At 36.9% G+C, this 22,200-nt stretch overlaps 1 protein-coding gene across 1 annotated transcript in view; it reads right to left on the reverse strand.

Annotated features, from left to right (window-relative positions):
* LOC145987042 (aminopeptidase N-like) overlaps nucleotides 1-22,200 on the reverse strand; it is a 93,961-nt gene that overhangs the window by 36,926 nt on the left and 34,835 nt on the right. The window contains exons 3-5 of the mRNA XM_083121502.1: nucleotides 17,921-18,020; nucleotides 16,619-16,700; nucleotides 9,137-9,326 (exon numbers count right to left, since the gene is read on the reverse strand). Of these exons, the coding sequence (XP_082977628.1) occupies nucleotides 9,137-9,326; nucleotides 16,619-16,700; nucleotides 17,921-18,020 (372 nt within the window). The remainder of the gene's footprint in view (nucleotides 1-9,136; nucleotides 9,327-16,618; nucleotides 16,701-17,920; nucleotides 18,021-22,200) is intronic.

Here is a 22,200-nt window from a genome sequence, read left to right on the forward strand (position 1 = left end):
AACAAATAATAAAGCAGTCAGTTATTTGCGTACCACCCGTAATTTGAGTTCGAAGCTCTCGCGGTGGAGTGCAGAGCTTGATTCATACGACTTCACGGTCGTTCATTGTAAATCTACACAAAATATTTCCGACGCTATTAGCAGGGAATCAACCAACCCCCCGGACGACGAATCGCCAGAATTGGGCGAACCTCGTATATTTCTCCTCCAGGATGAATCGATAGATGTGGGAAAACACCAGCGCGACGACTAATTTCTTTCAGAAATCATAAAAGTTTTGGAGGGGGCAGATGACGCCCAAGCCCCCTTCGAAAGACAGGCTTTTTATTATGTGCTGGAAAATGGTCTTTTATACAAGAACCATAAGATGGGTGGGGGAAGTAAGAAATTACTTTGTATACCTAAGTCCTTACGTCATACTGTAGTTGAACAATTACATTCTCACCCGTGTGGTGGTGGTCATTTAGGGTTTACTAAAACATATTACAATGCGCTCAATCGCATATATTTTCCCTATATGAAACGTTTTATATAGGACAAATGTCGTCAGTGCCTATCTTGTCAAACAAACAAGCGCCCTACAGGGCTGCCACAAGGTGAACTCCAGACCTTTCCAAGCTGTCGCCCTTTTGAACGGATAGCTATAGATTTCGCGAAACCTTTCCCTCCCAGTGGCCCAAATAAATGTAAATACATTTTATCATGCATGGATTTTGGTACCCGATATATGATTGCTGCTCCTGTGGTCGATACGACTGCTCAAACGGCTGCTAACTTTCTCTACGAGCACATAATATTAAGATTTGGTTGTCCGAAAACTCTCAACAGTGATAGGGGTGGCTCATTTAATTCCTCTGTATTTAAAGAACTTAGTGCTAAACTCGGTATTCAGTTAAAATTTGTTACTGCGTATCACCATAATACTTCCGGTTTAGAGGAACGAGGTATCGGTATTTTGCAAAGTATAATTAAGCATTTTGTAACCCCAAAACATGATGACTGGATTACCTATCTACAACCAGCTGTGTTTACGTATAATGTTACGCGCGGCGATTCCAGTCGTTTTAGTCCGTTTTACCACATGCATGGGTTCAAAGCCCGTTTGCCCTGGGAAAGTATGCTTCACGCAGATCCCTGCGAAAATAGTGCGAACACAGACAAACTTGAAAGGCTAAATAAGGCACGAGACGCGGCTCAAGAAAATTTACGTAAACGATTTGAGTCCCAAAAGAAGTATTATGACAGACGTCATCAAGCAACAAGTTACGCTCCTGGTGAATTGGTATTATTATATAACCCCACTCAGAAGGCAAAAACGGCTAAGTGCTTTTCAGGTGTTTATTTTGGGCCCGCGGTAATAGTAAGAAAGGAAAATAGCAATGCCTATTTAGTGGAATATGAAAATAAGCGCGGCAAGATTGTGTCCGATTTAGTGGCTGTGCAAAGGTTAAAACGCTATCACCGCCCTTCGGGGGGTGAGGAAGAAACGAATATCGTATCCCTTCAAGAGGAAGATTTCGAACCAGTAACCACCCATACGTAGCCCAAAGCACATGTCGTAATTGTTTACTTTCTGTGTGGACCTTATTTTTATAATTTTATATTTTATTTTAATTTTATTTTTCGTTCCATTTCCCTAAAAGTATCAATACGTCAATTCGTTTTCTCGCCAAACGTATAAAACCTAATGTACGCACCATTGTTGTTTTCTCGTAGAAGTAAAACTATTTTGTTAGGCAATTGCATGTTATATATGAAGTTATTTATAAACACGCTCTGAAATATATGTGCATTTTTTCCATCCATGCATGAGTTATAAAAAGAATTAAATATGTTGTCAGTGAGCTCACTTAGTTAATTAAAGCAACGAAAGTGCGGCATGAGCGTTATCTAGTGTATATTTGTCTTTTCTATTTTGTACATTAAACCTACCGGTAGTATGTGAAAAGACCCGTTATTATAGTTAATAACGTAAGAAATGTTAATGTCCCCGTGACATTTAGCCTTAAATAAAGAAAGAAGTCTGCGTAAGCCGACTAAAATGAAGCAGAGAACCAAGTTCTCATTTAGACCATGTAATTTGTGCTAATAATAAGCAAAGTGTTACGTTTCATACGTTTGACGAGATATTTTTTTATCTATTTTCAGTTAAAATTATTCCTGGCCGACAGTTTGACTTTATCTTCTTGATCCCTCCTTGAATAATTCCTATTTACATTGCACTAATTGCATTGTTTCTAAAAACTAACTAAAATACCCGAGAAAATTTTAAGTTAAATTTATTTTGTGTAAAAATATGTGATTTATCAAATTTATTGATTTGATATTTATTGGCCGAAAAGTAATTCATTTATTCTCAATAATAACTAAAAATAACAGTTGTGGTCATTTTAGCAAGTTTAGGTTCAATAATTGCTACATATTTCAACAAGATGCAGTTTTTCCTATATTTATTAATTTTAATTGCATTTATCTCTCATGTCAATTCCCTATCCTTCAAGGAAGTGGTCATAAGATCTTTCCAATACCCGTACATTATTTGTTCAGTAATTACGTTAACACTAGTTTTTATTTGTATGTTAATTATTGCCTTCATTTGTTGTCAGCGAAGATGTAAAAAGTTAAAAGTTTTGGAAAATAATTGCCCAAGGGAAATGGAACGAGTAAATATGTCTTCAAGTGTACAATTTTTAAATATATCCCAGTCGGATAGCGACTCTTGGCACAGTGGTCCCACCCAACCCGTTACATGTCGAAATCTTGCGTCAGTTTTTACTTTTCAAGACCCCTTTTATGACCAAGCAGATATTCCAAACGTAGTTATCCCACTTGAAATCCCCCCCGTCCGTCTAGATACATTTAATGTTGCATGTCAAACTCTTAATCCATTAAAGTTAGATGATGTTAACACCTCATCTCGCTCTGTTCAAACTAATCCTGTTAAAATAAAAAGAGTTAAAGGAGTTACGGTGAAAACACAAAACGTAGATGTGTCTCGAACCGACGACCCGCAGCCCCACTCTGTACCAATTGTCCCTTTCATTCAAAACATGTTTTATGATGACATATAATCAAGCTGCTTTTCCACCCACTCCCCTAGCCGTTATGTAACCGAGTTCGTACTAGCCTGGGGCGCCGAGCAAACATCTCCCCTTTTTTATTTTCCTCCGGCTCTGTCTCGATGAAATCCAGGTACATCAAGAACCAAAGTTCATGAAAGGTACTCTCTTCCTCTTCCTATTTGCTCCTTGGCACCGCCTCCCTCGTTACCAGTCCTAAGTTTCTATCGTCGTGTTCCTCGCAGAGAAAGAACACGTTCCTGTTATTGGTAATCACTAACGGGGGGCTCCGCCTATCCAGAACGGCCGCCATATATCTTTCCCCCCTTTTTTCCCCCCGACTCAGATCACACATCCAGTAGAGTTGAAAAGATGTCTTTAGCTAGACTCCTCGAGTTCCTGCTTTATGCTGAATTGCATTTCCCTCGCAGTTATCATCGTCGAGGCCACTTTGGTGCGCAGTTTCTACTCCACATTCGAGTTAGCGGAAGAAACATATCTTATTTCAGTCTCGGAGAGAGAGAATTTGATGACACCTTTTTTTGTTGTAGATGAACTTTACACTCAAGTGGCTTCGGCTCTGAAATTCCTAGCCTCCAAACGAGGTGTGAATAATAGCCTCTTCAAGGGCGCTTATTTATGCGACCTTTTCTCGTTTCTTCAGAATTTTCAAAAGTTTCCCGAATGAAATTTAATTACTTCTTACAGATTAATTTCATGTTAATCTTCGTAAAGTAGGTAATAGCGAGTAATTGTGTTTATATTTTAATCTCCCACACGTCATAGACTTTAGTTGAAGTAATATCATACAAAAGGAACGTGATTTGTTAGTATTCTATACCGGTTTTTTTTTCATTTTTTCAGTTTATTTAGATCAATTTGTTCACGTCACAAACATTTTTTTTCTCTCCCTTCCAGATACCAAGCATGGCTGACATCGCGCAATTTTATTGGAGGTGTATTTTTCTATTCCTGACAACCCTTCCCACCTTTCAATATACAGTTGCAAATGAAAATGAGGATATTTTTGTAAGTGGGTTGGGCTTATTTTACGAACAACAAGGTCTTATGGTTCACAGTTCCGATTACATATATATAACTGCCAATATTCATATTGATATTAACATTCGGACTGATAACCACTCAGGCTGTGTTAAGTGGTCAGCTATTCAAAATGATACCCATGATCGTATTCAGCAATACTTACGCGAAATTTCACTTTACCTCCCTTGTCGTTTTAAAACCAGCGATAGCCGGCCGAATTGCCATGGGGTGTGGAAAAATGTATCTGGGAGCACTCGAGGGAAAAGATCGTTTTTTTTAATGTAATGAATTTATTTTCGGCGGGTCTTTCAATTTATAACTCCTTTTCAATTCATCACCTTAGCTCTTCTGTTCAAGCTCTAAAAAATAATCAAGATCAGATTCAGGCAGAATTACAGGAAATGAAGAAAGACGAAATCCAGACTTTCCGAGTTGTTAATAACATTTTGGTAATCTTCAAACGTTCTCTTATTGCTCCTAAAGCGGATTTAGTTTCGAAATTTTGTGACATCTATACGGAAGAAAGGCACCTAATCGCACTTCTGCACGCTTCAGAATTATTTACCCGTATTGATTTTATGGTAACCGATCTATCGATGAATAAACTGTCTTATCATATGATTTCTCCCGATTGGCTCCGTGTTTTTCTCAGTCTTCACTCTGACTTTAAGGACACCCTGTATATGACGGATCTTGGTCTCTTTTACGCTTTAACCAATGTATACCTTGTCAATTATGACTTATCCACTCATTCTTTTCATATTTTGTTAGAAACTCCCAATTTACTTCGTAACGCTATTTCTCCCGTTTAACGGACTATAAATGTTGGCACTTTTGTTGATAATAAATGGTTCCGGGTTAAGGTTCCCCAATTATCATATAAAATGGAACATAATGGTCAAACCCAAATCGTGGAGATTCTTGACAGTCATTGTAAATTTAATTCCTTTATTTACGTTTGTATTCATACGGAACTTTCAATTCACGATAATATAAAATGCTTAACAAATATTCTATTTCATAATTCCACTATTTCCTGCTCCACAGAAATAAAATCCAACGTCGGGGGCCACCTCACGAAAGTTCGCACTCGAACAGGAGTTATAGTTTCCGGCAGAGGAAAATTCCTCCAATCACAAACTTTAAACGGCAATTTAAATACACACAAAACAATAACAGTGTCTGAAGGAACATCCTTTTTCTGTAATTATAAGAATTTTGATCAATTGATTTTTGATGATGAAATCATCCACACTCGTAGAGTTTTAGATACAGAAATAGCTATTCGAGCAATTTCTCCACTTCTTAATACCTGTGTAAATTTTTCAAATGTAATTCTTCCTGATTGGACTGACTTTCGACTGGCCATGGAGAAATTAAAACAGTCAATTGGGAACGATCCAAAATTTCATGAAATATTTTTGTCTCATTTTCCCGTTACCGTTATCCTATTACTAATTTGGAACTTCATTTTAACTGTTTATTTATGCTATACGTCAGGCGTATGCAAGCGCAAACAAACATTGACTAGTGAGCGTTAACAATGCGTCACTATGTCGCCTTGATTTATTCATCCATTTTTATGTATTTTTTGTAATTAATGATCTTAACGTCATTGGAGCCATGTCATTTACTCTTTTATTATAACTTAGTGATGCCGAATTTACTTGTGGCTAGGTCCGTTTTAACAGTTGTGACGTTACCAAATTTTGGGTTAATTATTTGTTTTCGTCAGTTCCTTATTTTTTACAATGCTTTGACACTTCTGACATGATATTAATGGATTTCGTCGGGTTATTTTTCTGATACAGGGGATATATTTTATACCATCTACATATTACTTTTATATATTTATCAATATTTAATCCTAGATATTTTCGTTTATTTTATTGTGTCATGTCATAACTAGTTTTATATTGCACATTATTTTATATTTTGGGAGAAGCCAGGGGCTATATATATAATTTAGTCAATATATACATATATTACTTTTGATGAAGTCATATTTTCATTTTAATGGTGTTCCAGTGTTAAGGCGTCAAATGACAATTTCCGCCTTTTATTTATTTAGCCTTCATTCAAACTTTGTTTTATAATTTATATCACTTATTGGGCAATTTATTTTATTTTAGTTTCCTTATTTTTACTCATGATTTTCACGTGCCTATAAAAGACGATTACTTTACACATTTTTTATACATTTTAAATATTGAATGACTGAGAGCACTGTAGTTTTTCCAATCTCTTACCTGTTTCCTACCCTGTTCGGGAATTCCACGAGTTCAAGGAATCTCGAACGTAGTCCAGCGATTTTTTTGAGGCCGGAAGAAGAACGCATTCCTGAAGGCTTTGGAGCTCACCAGCCTCCTTCGGGTTTCAGCGGTGTATGTCACGTAGCAGCACCGAAAACCCTATTCCAAGTGACATCCCAGGATCAGAACAGCGTCAGAAACATCAGAAGAAATGTCATCTTACAGAGCAACCCCCCCACGACTCTAACCCCCCTTAAGAAGAAGCATGAACATCTTTCATGTACATCACCCCTTTTTGCTCTGTAAGGCCAGGCAGTGTACTTCACCAAATATTGGAACTTTCCGGGTACAGTCAACGACCCAAATGTGTTGAGACCCACCCCTGTGGATCAGCAACCTGCCAGGCCACCTGTGAACAGTTTCATCCTACCAGTGGCCATATTTACTGCTCCCCTTCTTGGAGTAATTGCAGCACGGTACACCTTCCGTTTTCGCTTTCAACCAGCGTACGAAATGTGTCACCATTCGATGTGTGCCAGAAATATGCAATGGCGTCTGCTGTGAACTTTCGGGGGCCTATCCTAACATCCCCCCCCATTGTCCGCCATTGTACAACGCATATTTTGGGGCGTGGAAAAGCTACTTGGAGTGGCTTTCCATGGACTACCCTGTGTTCGCCCGCCCCACGGCCAACGTCTTTTCATCTGACCTGTACTGAACAGTATTCCTGAACTTTCCACACCGGGATTCGAATCCGGTCCCCCAGTGCAATTGTGATCGGTCAAGGACCGTGTATGTCCCGGAACAGTGCTTCGTACCCCAGGACTCCGGGGTTTGAGTGTATTTGGATTGCCCTGCCTTCTGATTTCTCAGGTCATAGTGTGCACACATAGTGTGCTACGAACGTCAGTGGCAAGTGGAAACATCATCTTCAAATATTTTTTTTAATCTTCGTGTGGTTGTGCGCAGTCCAGTGGAGCTTGGTGTTTACCACGGTCTTTTTGCTCTCGCCTCGAACTGTCATCCTGATGAGGCGGAAGATTGCGAGCATGCGGCCTTAAGGTTTCTCACGGATTAAGTTCGGTGCTTAGTTAGCACTTGTTCAGAAGCCATTCGCATGTCTCGCGTTACGATGCAGTGTGTTGAACTTTCCGCTGACTCCACGGACCTGCGAACAACCCTTGCTATCGCATGTTGACCAAACGTCAGCATTGTTGATTACGAAAGACTCTTCCAGCGTGTGGCTAATGTAAACATAGGACTTTATTTTAGCATTCAAGCTTGAGCTTAATTCTGTTCCATTTACTTTTCGGTGAACGGTCTCCGACATTTTTTTTATTATTATTTTATTTTATGTAACCTTTTTTGTTCATGTAATAAACAAAACCTTTTAAATTTTGGTGAATGGCAGAAGGTTCAATTTAAACTTTTAATTATTACAATTTCAATTTTGGAAATTGTTTCGCAAGAGGGGGTGTCGTACCATACCCTGTTCGATTAAGAAATATTGAGCCTGGCAGACCTTGTCAGCTCCTGCTCAGAAATGTGTAGAATAAGCTTTCTACAGGAAATGGTAAGAACACTGGCCTTTGGCAAGAGGTGACGAGAGGCCAAGCGAGGGTTTAAATAGGTGCTCATGAGAGCGACACGAGGTCTTTTAATCTGGAATCATCGGAGAAGCAGGAGCTACTGGTCTTATTTCTAAACCGAACAGGGTAAGCTAGTCTACACCCATTCTGCCATTTGCATTGCTCACTTCAGTCTAGAAACGAATCATGAGTCTATTTTAATGAATAGTTAGATATTTGTACCTGCCCGTTCAGGGCTGTCTGTACCATCAACTAGTACTAATAGTATATCCCTATTTAAGATCCCCGCGTTCAGAGGAACGCTACGATATTTCCTAGTTGCTATGGTACTTCTTGCTTGTTGACAAATCTATCAGTGTCTTAAATGTTGCCAGGTCCTGGCACAGCAAGATTAATTTATTTTCTATCTGACACTAGTTGTCGATGACATCATAAATATTTGCCAAATTGAAAACGCACAAATACAATATTTTAACTAAATAAGAAAGAATTATTGCTTGCATACGTAACCGGGGGAGGCAATTTGAACAGGATTTGTAGTTTTTGTAACAGTTAATTCTCACAACCTGGAATTATGAGAATGGTAAATAACATTATTACTTCACTCATTTTCGTTCCTTTATTTCTCACAACCGACAACTTTTTTTCACTTTACAAAGAGGTCTACAACGCGCCTTACTGCTTTTTATTCAGATTTTCCCCCAAACCCATGTGCCAGTTGACAACATTTGTATCTTTTTGGAGAGCTTATGAAACGAGGAAGTTTTTTCCTTAAGTTTTACGCTAAGTGTGTTACCATTTTTTTGAGTAATCCTCTTCGATTTAAACGATAATTTCCAAATTTCTTAATGACGTGTGCTCCAATGACTGTTTCTTTCTGTGGGTATGGGAATTTTGGGCATTAATTTTTTTCCCAGTAGTCACTCATTCGTCAGGTATTAGCAACGAGTCAATTAAGTGCCCAGGGTGTAGTAGTGTTTTCACAATTAGTAGTTTTTTGGTCGCAAGTCGAAATATGTCACGACAATCTACAAACTGGAATAACCCGAAACCCATTGATTTCCGACCCCCTGTGCATAGGGTCAAATTTGTTGCAAATGTGCTCTAGTATTACCCCTTTCCAGGAATAGGTCGAATTACCAATCACCCTGTATATACGCATTGTTTTCTTAAAAAATATATTTTATATTACCTGGCTTAGAGTTGCAGTGTTGTTCTCGTAATTTCTGTTAATGGTGACAAGAGGAATTCCGCTGTAATTGGTCCATGTGGCTGCAACATCAGGGAGAGATATTCTAGCAGGCAATGATCCATCCTCGTGGCAGAGCTCATCAAAAGTTTGCCAGAAATATTTCTTGTCGTCGTCGTCGTATGAAGATTTACTGAGGAGAATGAATTACGATTATTACTTCTGACATGAAATGTACTTGCGATCTCTTCTCTTTTTTGTGTGCGTGCGTGTATGTGGCAGAACGGAGACAGACAAAAGAGAAAAGGAGAGAGAGACATGAAAGGGGAGACAGACATGAAGGAGAGAAAGAAAATGAAAATTAAACAAAGAGAGAGAAACACAGAGCGGGAGAAAAGAAGTAGAAGGAAAGAGGCGCGTAGCGCGATGTGCTAACCACTTTTTTCATATAAAGTAAATACCCCCTACACGGAGGTATCCCCCACCATTCACACGTTTTCTCACTTTTACACTTTCAATTGTTACAGTTTATCACTTCCTTATCATCTGGACAAACACAAATACCCATGCCTTACCCGGAACTCGAACTCGGAACCTCTAGTGTTGTAGCACGTTCTACTAACCACTCCGCCACGGAGGTCGACGTACTCGGCCACAGGGTCTGGCGCAGGAAAGAGAAAACATTCACAAAGAAAGAGAGAGAGAGAGAGATGAAGGTAGAAAAGCAGAAAGCAACAAGGAAATCAATGAAACAAGAGAATAGGGAGAGAGTGAGTGTGAGAATTGAAGCAAGCCTTTTACTTGAACTTCAACGAAGCATCCTAGTATTCACTTTTCGAAATTGCAATTAGGATTTTGATAACTTCAATGAAACTCGGACGTCATTATTTAACATTTCTATATCTTTTATCACTTATTCATCTACTGTCTTTTGTTTTTCGTTGCTATGCTCACAATAAGTATAGAAATTTATACATCGCAATTTCACATTATCAATAATTAATTATACATCTTATTAATTCAACAACGTTTTGGAACATAACAAAATAGTAATTGGTAACAACCTAAATATCATAATGCATTTTAAACACAAAATTAAACAATAAATATAAATGAAATAAATGAACATCTTTGGATAAGTCACAATACGCACCCCTTCCAGGTGAAAATTTTCGACTTATTTAAGTTCTGTAAATATCGAAAATTTTACATTTAGTTACAAACTTGTGAACATTGCATTTTTAAATTACAACATAATTTTTTTTTCAAACAATATTAATTGAGTTCACTATGATCTCCGTGAATCAAACTTGACTGACATATTCTTCATTTTGTTTTAGTTGCATGCATTCAGTACATTAAACTAAAGACAATGTTCTTGAATGGAAACAATCATGAACATAAATTATTTCATCTGAAATTGTATTTATAGCTTCTCGTTGTCCGATGTAACTCTCAAAATCTTCAAACCTTCTTACTTCACTTCTTCACTAAATCTTGGATAATTTCTTCAGCAATAGTAATTTATAAATGTAGCTAATACAGGACAGTCAATAAATACTACATATGCACTTTGATCTTCTGTTCTTCAAATCTTCCAATTCACTATCTCAGTTGGAAACTCCGTAATTATTCATATATAGCTACATGATTACTTATTTCCTTGAACAAATACAAGTTGTCAATTGAGTAGCAAGTAATAACATAATGCTCCGACTGTTTCTTCAAATATCATACTTATTTGCGCGCATATAAACTTGTTAGACGAAGATAATCATCACATCGTCAGGGCATCCATGGCCTTTCATAAAAGTCTACATTTATTCATGTACTTTGTAGACACATCAATTCTCAAATAAAATAATAACCATGTGTAATCTAGTGGATAGTTACATTTCTCATTCCTACTAGATACAATATATTGGCATAAATCAATTATTTATATGCAGAGTATATTATTCTCTGAACAAATTCTTAAACAATATCGCGCAGAAACAGAATGTACATTCACATTCTTACTTGCATACAGCAACAATTCTCGCATTTTATAGCACATCAGTACCGATAGGAATAAGTTCCAACATCATCAGTTACATTGAATATGCATAGATTAAAATATTCCACCTTTCTTTGAATTAAAGTGCAAATAATTAATAAATACATTTCTTGATGTCGTTTTAAGCAAACCTTTGAACTTGTACACAAAAAAACTTGCTTGAAGTAAACCATCTCAACCTTTTAATTTAACATCTCACGGGAACTTGTGTTAAAGGTAAAGAACCTTGTACTTGATTTATTTGCGAAGTATTTTGTTCACGATTTGCCATTCTTGTAGAATCAGAATTATTTTGTGATACTAAACCTGCTGCTTCAGGTTGAGAATTTAATGAATTTGTATTTGCAGGAAAACTCTGATATGGCATTGTATTATTATTAGCACTGCGATTTTCATTCCTGTAATAGAATCGCGATTGATTGAGCAAATTTTCATCATTAAATTGTCCTGTAGCTGAACGATAATTATCTTGCCTGTAATTATTTCGGAATTGTCCTTCGTTTCTAGATCTCAAGCCATTATAATTGTTTCGTGCAGTAAATTTTCCATGATGTCCATAATTATTAGAGGTTCGCCTAAAATTGTTGAAATATCGACCTCGAAGATCGTTTCCCTGCCGATTTTCGTAACCTTGATTGATAACAGCATTGGCTTCTAACTCACTATTAGTTGGAGTCTGAGTACAAACACTAGTGGTCTTCGAACGTCGAACATTAACTTGCCGCACATTTAACTTGCCTCTATTTTGTTCAGAGTTCTTACAAATCTTTGGAATATTTTCACGTTCGTTGTGTTCATTAGGAAGAACAACAAGCCCCTTTCTACTAAATTTTATTACATCTATTCTTCTTAACATGCTAGTTAGTTGCATATCTTCTCTGTGGCATCGCCCATACTTCTTATACCAAACCATCTCTCTTTTTCTTTTTCTTCCTTCTCTTCCAGTCCTCTCTCTTTTATCTCTTTCCTTCTTCTGTTGATGTTGTGTCTGTCTTTCTTTTCATAGCCATTCTCTTCTAGTTGTTCCCACAGGCTATTAATCTTGGTTTCTTCTTCCCCTTTCTCTGTGCATATCTTCTTTATTCGGTCTTCCATATTCCTTATAAAATTACGTTTAGTTCCATCACCCACATCACTTCTTTTGTGGCAGAACACTCCTGCCGAACAGGAAAAAGAAAAAGAGAGATGGTTTGGTATAAGAAGTATGGGCGATGCCACAGAGAAGATATGCAAAGTGCTGAGGAAAGTGGGTATAAGAACTTACAGGAAGGGAGGACGCACTATTTTAAGTATAGCCAGCAAGAAGAAGGAAGAAAAGAGAGACGAAGAAGAAGAGGAAGGGGTTATCTACGAGGTGAAGTGCAGAGGATGTGAAAGTGTATATATAGGGGAAACGAAGAAGAGACTTAAAGACAGGTTAAAGCAACACATGGATGATGTGAGATTGAAGAGAGACAGGAATGCCATATTCAAACACACTAGAGAAACAGGACATGAAGTTGAATGGGATTCGGCTAGGCGAATAGGAAAAGAGAAGAGAGAACTAGTGAGAAAATGGAAGGAGGCCAAAGAAATAGAAAAGAAAGGAGAAGACATCATGAATTGGAATGGAGGACTCAAGATAAACAAGGAATGGAAGAGAGTGTTAGAGAAAGTTGAAAGGATGAAGAAAAGGAATGAGGAAAAAAGAAGTATGAAGAAGGAAGAAAGAAGAGAAAAGAAGAAGACCAGAGGAGGAGGTATTCATCCATAACCAAAAAGGCAGGAGGGGAGGGGGAGTGGTATGCAGGTGGTTCTAGACTCTTGGTAATCTTGACCTGCCAATCACCTGTCAGTGTAGTAGACCCATTAGTCAACAACTGTCAGGAGGTGATATGTTTAATTCCTTTGGAGAAATCTTCCTAGATAAGGACTGTCAACTTGATTTGTTGTTGTGTGGCTTGTGACCCTGCTATGTGTATGTAATCTTTCTATGTATAGTATATTTCATCATTTTAGTTTGGTTCTTCGTCTGAGGAAGACCCTGATACAGGGTCGAAACGTTACGTGTTAAGTGTTTTTATCTTAATAAACTGCCTTGGTCAGCAACTTATTGGTTTTAATATGGAAACAAGGCTTAATTATATTACAATCTATATCTTGAGGATTTTCAACCAAATTACAATAACTGGAGTGAGTTTTTAAAGCAAAAGTCTCTAAACTGCCATGTACACTGGGATCGTATTTGCGATTCCTCAATACGGAGAGTTGTGATTGGATAACTTCCGAAGAAGCAAACTGATTAATGAATTCTTGTACAAACTGATCATAAGAATTAAAATAATATTTATGAGTCCGAAACCATAACCAGCTCTTCCAATCAAGCATTGTTGAATACTTTGCAGTTTCATTTCTGTTGGCACTCCTACAACATTTAATATGTTATCCAGCTGTTCAATATATTCTCTCGCTGATTGTTGCTCTAACTTTCCCGAGAACTTAGGCAATTGAGATAATTCACTTAATTTTAAACGTATACTTCTTGCATTTCCTTCTCCATTGCATGTATTTCTAGTTATAGGATGATCACTTCTTCCTCTCGAACTATACGGTCGATTATAGCAAATATGAGTTGCTCCGTTTAACCCTGTGTTACTACAGTTATGCAATCTCGAACCATTTACAGAAGAATGAGGATCATCGTGATTGTTCGAAACTGAACATGGTACACTTGCATCACAATAGATATTACTAACACAATCCTTTTGTGGGTTAGGTTCTGATATTTGTGGGTTAAAATCACACCACATACAAGGAGAATTAACGCTTTGATCCAGATGACAATGTGGATTATTATGTACATTACTAACATTGTCATTATTAGATGTAAACACAGAACTAGAAGTAGGATGTGTATTTGTACCAAACAGTTGATAGCAAGCATCAGTGTAGTTATATTTCTCAGCATCTAACTCTCGTTTTTGGAATGAACCTTCTGTGTCGTCACATCTAAATTTCTTTACGAAAGTTTCTTCAGAGCTAGATCTTACAGATTTATTATACTTGTGCTTCTAACGGACATGTTTACGTGCACTAGTGTTTATAATATTCTTCTTACCAGAAACTGTTCTAGAAGAGTCATCTGATATGTCACTAGACGAAGTACTGAGTCCAACATCAAGCTTGGATCTTCCATTGTGACATGTATTAGATTCTGTATTATCCAGAACAATTGATTTTGTTCTATTTTTACTATTTGTAACAACAGAATTACGAGCATTAGAATTAACTTCGGCTGTTAAATATTTGCCATCAGATTGAAGGTTTTTGTTACCTTGTTCCATACCTTCAATTCGGGAATTAAACTGTTGGAACTTTTCTGTACAATCAGAAATATGCTTATGTACATCAGCATTAACATTACTTTTACTTTCTAAAATAGTGACTCTAGATATAAGATCAACTATATTAGCAGAGCAGTCATTACAATTTGAATTGAGATTATCTAAACGTTGATCATAATCAAGAACGTGTTCTTTCAATGATAATTGCACAATTTCAAATTCAGATAGTTTGACATCAACATTACTACATTTATTATCTAATACAGATTCAAGACGTGTAGTTGATTGTAAACACGCCGTACTAACCGCATCTATTTTGTCCTTAAATTCAGACATTAAAATATTGAGCCGATAGTTAACATGACTAATATCATGATTAACAGCTTCAAATTTAACATCAAGCTGTGAAGATAACTGTGTATGTGCACTAGATAATTCAGTTTGTTTTAAAGATATAACGTCGAATTTAACCTGAATATTTTCATTAGACAGATTTAATTCTGATCTAAGTTCTTGGTTAGACTGTTCAAACTGAGTCCTAAGTTCTTGATTAGACTGCTCAAACTGAGTCCTAAGTTCTTGATTAGACTGCTTAAGTTCTTGGTTAGACTGTTCAAACTGAGTCTTAAGTTCCTGATTAGACTGTTTAAGTTCCTGATTAGACTGTTCAAACTGAGTCTTAAGTGCCTGATTAGAACTTACAACAGCTAATTGTATGCTTCTAATGCTGTTTAGTATGTCATTTAAATTAGGATTTATACTTTCCAAATACACTGGCAATTGGTAAGGATCGTAACTGGAATCACATTTGTTACAACAATATTTTTCCTTAGTGGTAGAATAAATTGTCCAATGTGTGATGGAAAGCTTCAAACATGAAACATGATACCACGAATGACAATCAAAACATTGCACATACCTCAGGTCATTATCAAGTTTATCACAACACGCTACTCCTTCAATCTTACCTGACTCTACATCACAAATGTCCCCATCGTGAGAATTACTACTATTTAAGTAGGTTCCTTCATATGCAACCTTTGACTTTAGCCTACGTGAATGTCTAGACTTAGTTTCTTTAGTTTTATCTGCCATGACTGCACAGAATAATAATAAACATAAATAAAATATTTAGGGTCGCCAATTTTGCTTGCGCAACATGTTCAACAAATTGCAACTCGAAGACAAAATAAAATTTTAAAAGTCTGTAACAACCATTGCGCAAATCTCAAACCACGCATCAGAAGATTGTCCTTTTCTTCTTGAATCCTGGCTGTAGGCGCCAAATTATTGAAGCAAGCCTTTTACTTGAACTTCAGCGAAGCATCCTAGTATTCACTTTTCGAAATTGCAATTAGGATTTTGATAACTTCAATGAAACTCGGACGTCATTATTTAACATTTCTATATATTTTACTTATTGATCTACTGTCTTTTGTTTTTCGTTGCTATGCTCAAAATAAGTATAGAAATTTATACATCGCAATTTCACATTATCAATAATTAATTATACATCTTATGTACACTACACTATGTACAACAACGTTTTGGAACATAACAAAATAGTAATTGATAACAACCTAAATATCATAATGCATTTTAAACACAAAATTAAACAATAAATATAAATGAAATAAATGAACATCTTTGGGTCAGTCACAGAATCTAGTGAATGTAAGAACACAGAGAGGGTGAGAAATGAAACTTATTGGAACACCAAGAAATCAAGGTGTCCCACATTCGACCTCGGTGGAGGCCACCTGAAACTGTAGGTTCAATCCCGATTATCTTATTTCTGCATAAAATATTCTTAAACTTTGCCAAACGTTTCAAACACACACACACACATAGAGATGTCGGGAGTGAAGAAAACAGAGAGACGGCACCAAGAGGGACAGGAGGGACGATCAACCTCCAGTCAACCAGTAATAATGTTCTTTTTGCGTGTGTTCTTCTTCCGCTGTGCACTAAATGTAACGCCCCACTCCCAAGTAAATATTCCTACTCCACCCATTACCTTTTTTCTGGCGGCGTCATTACACACACAGAAAAACACACACATACCATTAAACACACGCACACATAACAATCTCTTTCAATACTTACCCCTCACTGTCCATTTTACTCAACGTCTTCTGGTAATTAGTTGGAGAAACTGTTTCGTTGAACATTGACCTAATCACAAGTTCTGGAAAAGAAGAGACGATTCTCAGTTATTTAACCAACCAGAAATGTAATGGTCATTTTGGTATTAACTTTACATCTAGATTGAGGGGTGGCTCAAGATAAAATTTTTACCCATGTGAGGTGGATTTTTGGCGCCCCTTCCTTTCCACCCCTCCATCCTTTCTGGCCCCCTATTTTCTCCAGTGGAAATATGAAAACGTTATAAATTTATGGTTTTGATAAATAAAAATACAGTTATTTTTTTAATATCTCACGTGTTACCATTCAAAAGAGGTTCATTTTAGGTATGTGTTTAATTCGTACATAATGACATCAAAATGAGAGGAATCTCTTAGCTTAAATTGCTACATGATTTTGCAATATAATGATTGTGTTATGCAGCAGTAACTTCGATTAATTCTTGCCTACGCAAATAAATAATTCTTAAGAAAACATAACTACGCTTACGTAATCAGTTTTGGCGCTACTCAAGCGGGACGTCCCTTTTGGTGCCCCCGAGGGTGTAGCCCCGGGCTGCTACCCGAGTTGTCCGCCTCTATTAAATTCCTTCTAGGTCGTGAATTCTCCATCAAGTAGTTTGAATTAAACGCAATACTTTTGCAGATTCCATTGTTAACCTTATGGTATTAAACTCTTTCACTCATTTGAAGTAATTATAATTCCAAACCTAAAATCGTGTAGCTATTTTATCCACAATATTTAAGCAAAAATATTTGCAAATTACACGAGAATAATCCTTGTGTTGTTTTTTTATAAAAACCCAATTAAATAAATATTCCGACCAGTGTTGGTTCGCAAGTTTGGCAGTTTTTACTAGTTTGTTATACAAGTAGAAAATTGATTGTGATGTGCTGAAACAGGAACATTCAAACATAGATCTCGAAAGTTTATACAGAGGCGTAATTTGGTTGGGCCAAGAGGACACTTGCCCCACAAATTTTCAGGCTAATAAAAATGTATCAGTTAATGGTACTTTTGTTAACATCCTGGAACCTTAGTATCAAAGAATCCAGTAATATTTACGATTTCTCAAATGGAACAGTATATTCTGGCTTTCAACAATAGTCCTAGTTGATATTTTTATGGGGTTGAAAACACATTTGATTCTGCCTCCCAAAGTTAACCTCCAAGTTCAATTCTGACCCTCCAAAGTTGGGTCCTAAGCTATACATCTCGTATATATATATATCAAGAATGAATAATTAACGTAAAAATACATACCATCTCTTTGTGACCTTCTATAGGAATATCCGTCCTTTCGTCCGTAACCAAAATGTAAAAACTTCAGAAATCTCTTTTTTAATCTGAATAAGGGATCATCCTTTTTGAAAGAATATCAAGTTAGTATATGTATACAATTTTCAAATATAGATTCATGCAAAATTATACAATACCACAAAGAAAAACACTCCGCACAAACAACATGCAAGAATACTGCAAAACAATAGAATCACACATAGACCCTATTTGGTAAACGTGCACTACACTCCTTAAGATTCTTATTGTTAACATGTGTAAAAATTGATTTAGAAATCGTGAAAAGAAAACGGCTCTTTTGGAAAGAAACAGTAGTGTTTTTTTTTTCTTTTTTTTGTTGGGCTTCTTTCCATAAAGTGTTTCAAATCAATGAAAATACATTACTTGGCTGCAATTTTCATGTTCCACAGCTTTAATTTATTTCTCTACTGTAAAGAGACACTCATATCTAAATGAAAATACAACTTTCAACATGGAATTCATAACCAGACACAAGCAGTAGTTGCAAAAATGCCGACTTCTTCGAATGGAAGTGTGAACTTCCTAATTCAGTAGGCTTATTAAATACATTTATGTAGTTCATAAACATTCGCATAACTAGAGTAGTTTTGTATGTAATTTGTAAATAGAATCTAATAGCATATGATGTGATATTCATTGTTTGAATTTGAAAATGAACATGAAGGTAAGAAAGAAGAAAGAAAATAGTGCTACATCTTTTAAGGGGGTTAAGCCATGTTAAAGCATAGGCCCAAATTTCAATGGTTAACCGTACAACTAATATAAATTCGGTAAGAAAGACATTTTCCGATATAAAAGATTGTTTTATTCACTAGAACTTGTGAGCCTTATAATTTTGTTACGATTGAAGGTATATAAGTAAATAACAGAAAATGAAAGGTCTCCGCCATGTTCAAACTTCTGCGTACAGATGGCGCAGAAGTGGTAGTTTTGTCAATACGGGTGCATTTTTTTCTTTTATGACTAGTATTGAAGATTTCGTAGTGAAACAAAGATCACATGTTCTTTCCGCAAGCATCTGAAATACTATGTGAAAAAATGAAAACATTTCGTACCTTCAGAGAGTAGAGCTTATTATCAAAATTTTCGAAGTGGCGTTTCGTCGCAATATACTCCGTGGTGCAAATTTTAGCCAACACTGTTGCCGATATTTCACTCCTTGCCTTCTAACGATATGATCAATGCGAGTGCTTCGAAATTGTGAAAGTTAAACCAAGTTAGAGGTGAAGAGTCTGTGATGAAATATTAGCTAGTTGCGTAATATATAATTACAGATAAATTCAAGATTAAATTGTGGATCTAAGTAAGTATCGTTTTTATTACAAAATTGTTCTGTGTTATTATAAGTCAGTGAATTTATTGAAACCTAAGTTAATATCAAATAATCTTGTGATTAGGAAAATAAATCTGTGTTCAAAATCTAGATAGCATGGAAGGCTCTGGGCCATCCGGAAAAAGTTTCCCGTTTGTAAGAAATTCAACAAATTTCATACAAGTGAGGGCAATGTCTAACGAGGAATGTAATAATAAGAACAGAGAGGACGTCCAAATGGACATGAACGAAATAGTGGAAGGAAAAAAGGACACATCTTCAAGTAAAGACGGAGAAAATATGGATGTTGAATTGGTTACTAAGCAACCAAAAAGTCAAGACACTAAATGAAATCGAGCAAGAGTTAATGAAAAGGAGGAACCAGTAAATGCTTCAAAAATTTTCAAAGCAAAGCGTGAAACAGAATGTTGGTAGCATTTGTGCTATTATGTTAGGTAGTCACTTAAGAGAAGCTACAATTAAGGTGAATTATGTTAAGGCATCGGGTCCTAATCGTGCAAAAGTTTACTTTTTAACATCCAATGATGCAAATTACTTTTACTTGAACAAAGAATTTCAGGAGAAGTATAAGGTAAATGTCAAAATCCCGAAGTGCCTTTTACGCAGAATGGGACTAATATATGGGTTACCGTTACATATAAATTTAGAAGTACAAGATGAAGCAGAGGCTGAGAGAAATATTCCAAGACTCAAAATGGAAAGAATGAAGAAGAAGAAATTTGTAGCTCTGCTCTTTATCTGTTTTACGCTTGTGCTAGTACGAATCTGCGTAGTGAAAAAGTGTTTTCCGCCTTGTGAAATTGCTGTTAACGATGAGAACATATGTGAAGATCTGTTCTATGACAGTTATTTGAAAACTCTGAGTGCTTTCCCAACGCTTTGTGCTGTTCGAGGGGCGAGCGCGTGCAAGGGCGCTTCGAGGAAAACCTCGCCCGGGACCTCCGCCAGGAAGTGCGTGCTCCAGCACCTCTTCCTCTTGCTATTGCTCCATGGAGACGTCGAACTTCAACCTGGACCAGGGACGTCTACAGGGATAACAACATCAAGTGATAGTGCATTTCACCTTTACTATCAAAACGTGCAGTGCCTAAAAAATAAGTTTTTGGACTGTGAACTAATGACGGCTGAGTTCTCGGAATACGACTGTGTGTGCTTTAGTGAGTCATGGCTCAATTCTGATATCTCGTGTGCTGAAATTCCGCTATATGAGCAGTTCAATGTTTATCGCAAAGATCGTGAAATCCGTGGGGGTGGTGGTGTTATGGTGTGTGTGAACAAGAAGTGGCCCAGCAAGATACGACTGGATTTACAACGAGACTGCGAATTACTCTGGGTAGAAGTAAGTACAAACCACCATAAAAAATGCTTGTAGGTTGTTTCTATCGGCCTCATAGGCGGAGTCCCAAAGAACTCGTAGAGTGTTGCTATGAATCTACTCTGGCAGCTCTATCCAGCCACGAAGTTATTTTGTGTGGGGATTTTAATATGCATATAAAGTGGAATAATCCTGTAAATGGCATACCAACCACTGGAGACGAAGACTGGTTCATAGACAATTTTATTCATGGACTAGGTCTTCTTCAGCACAATATGCACAACACCAGAAATGACAAAAACCTTGATTACATTCTCTCCTCTTTTGAAAACTGTGAGGTCACACCCTCGTTGAATCTCGTTCAGTCAGACCACGAGTCGCTTTGTGCTATTTTCGAAATTCCAGTGAAAGCGCGAAGCTCCCCTTCTGCACCCCCCAGGCATAAGACTCCTTTGTGGAAGAAAACGCCATGGGACACCGTCTGTCGAGCCATTGACCTTTTCAATTGGAACCTGCTCTCCGAAGGGACCGTGACCGAGGCTGTTGAACTGTTTACGGACGTGATTCATGCCCTAATTCAGGACTATGTGCCACATAAAACAATGAAAAGTAAAAAGTTCCCCCCTTGGTTTGATAAAGAGTTGCAGCATCTGTTACTTAACAAAAAGAGAGCATGGCAACTGTGGAAACGTTTCCCCAATCCCCACACACACAACACTTTCAAAGCACTTCGAAAGCATAGTAAAGACCTTATGAAACAGAAATACACCGAATATGTCAACACAGTCACAAACGAACTCCTTACTAATTCAAAGAGATTCTGGACATTAATAAATTCACGAAGACAAGCCAAGCGCATCCCTTTAGAAGTAACGCACAATGACATTTCAGCTGTTGGTAATGATAGAGCTGAACTATTCAATCTAACATTTCAAAATAATTTTGTTTCAAATGATGTTTTAGATCACCCGCCTATCAAATCTATCTGCTCTCACTCTCTTTCTACCGTCTTTACAGAACCAGGAGAAGTCTTGCACTTCCTTACCTCCTTTTCTTCTCACCGAGCATCTGGACCAGACAATATTCCTACCATTTTCCTACAAAAAACAGCTCACTCACTAGCTACTCCTCTTGCAAAGTTATACAATAGGTGCTTCTCTGAAGGCTGTTTTCCCACTCAATGGAAGAAAGCAAATATCATTCCTATTTTTAAATCTGGAAATGCTAACGATACTACATGTTATAGGCCCATTTCTCTCCTTTCCACACTTGCTATTGTCTGTGAAAAAATTCTAAAAAAAAGACTTCTGAAATTCACATCCCCTTACATTAACCCAGCACAACACGGCTTTCTTCCAAATTCTACATGCCTTACCAATCTGTCTTGTATGCAATCCTGTGCCATAAACGCAATTACTAATCGTAATCAGTTAGATGTTGTTTACTTTGATCTGTCCAAAGCTTTTGATTCAGTGGATCACCACTATTTACTGCATAAATTATCTAACAGATTTAACATCACTGGAAACACGTTAAAATTAGTGAAAGACTATCTAAGAAATAGACAACAACGCG

Source organism: Lepisma saccharinum, chromosome 4 (genome assembly GCF_977018435.1).
Source record: "Lepisma saccharinum chromosome 4, izLepSacc3.1, whole genome shotgun sequence".
Lineage (NCBI taxonomy): Eukaryota > Metazoa > Arthropoda > Insecta > Zygentoma > Lepismatidae > Lepisma > Lepisma saccharinum.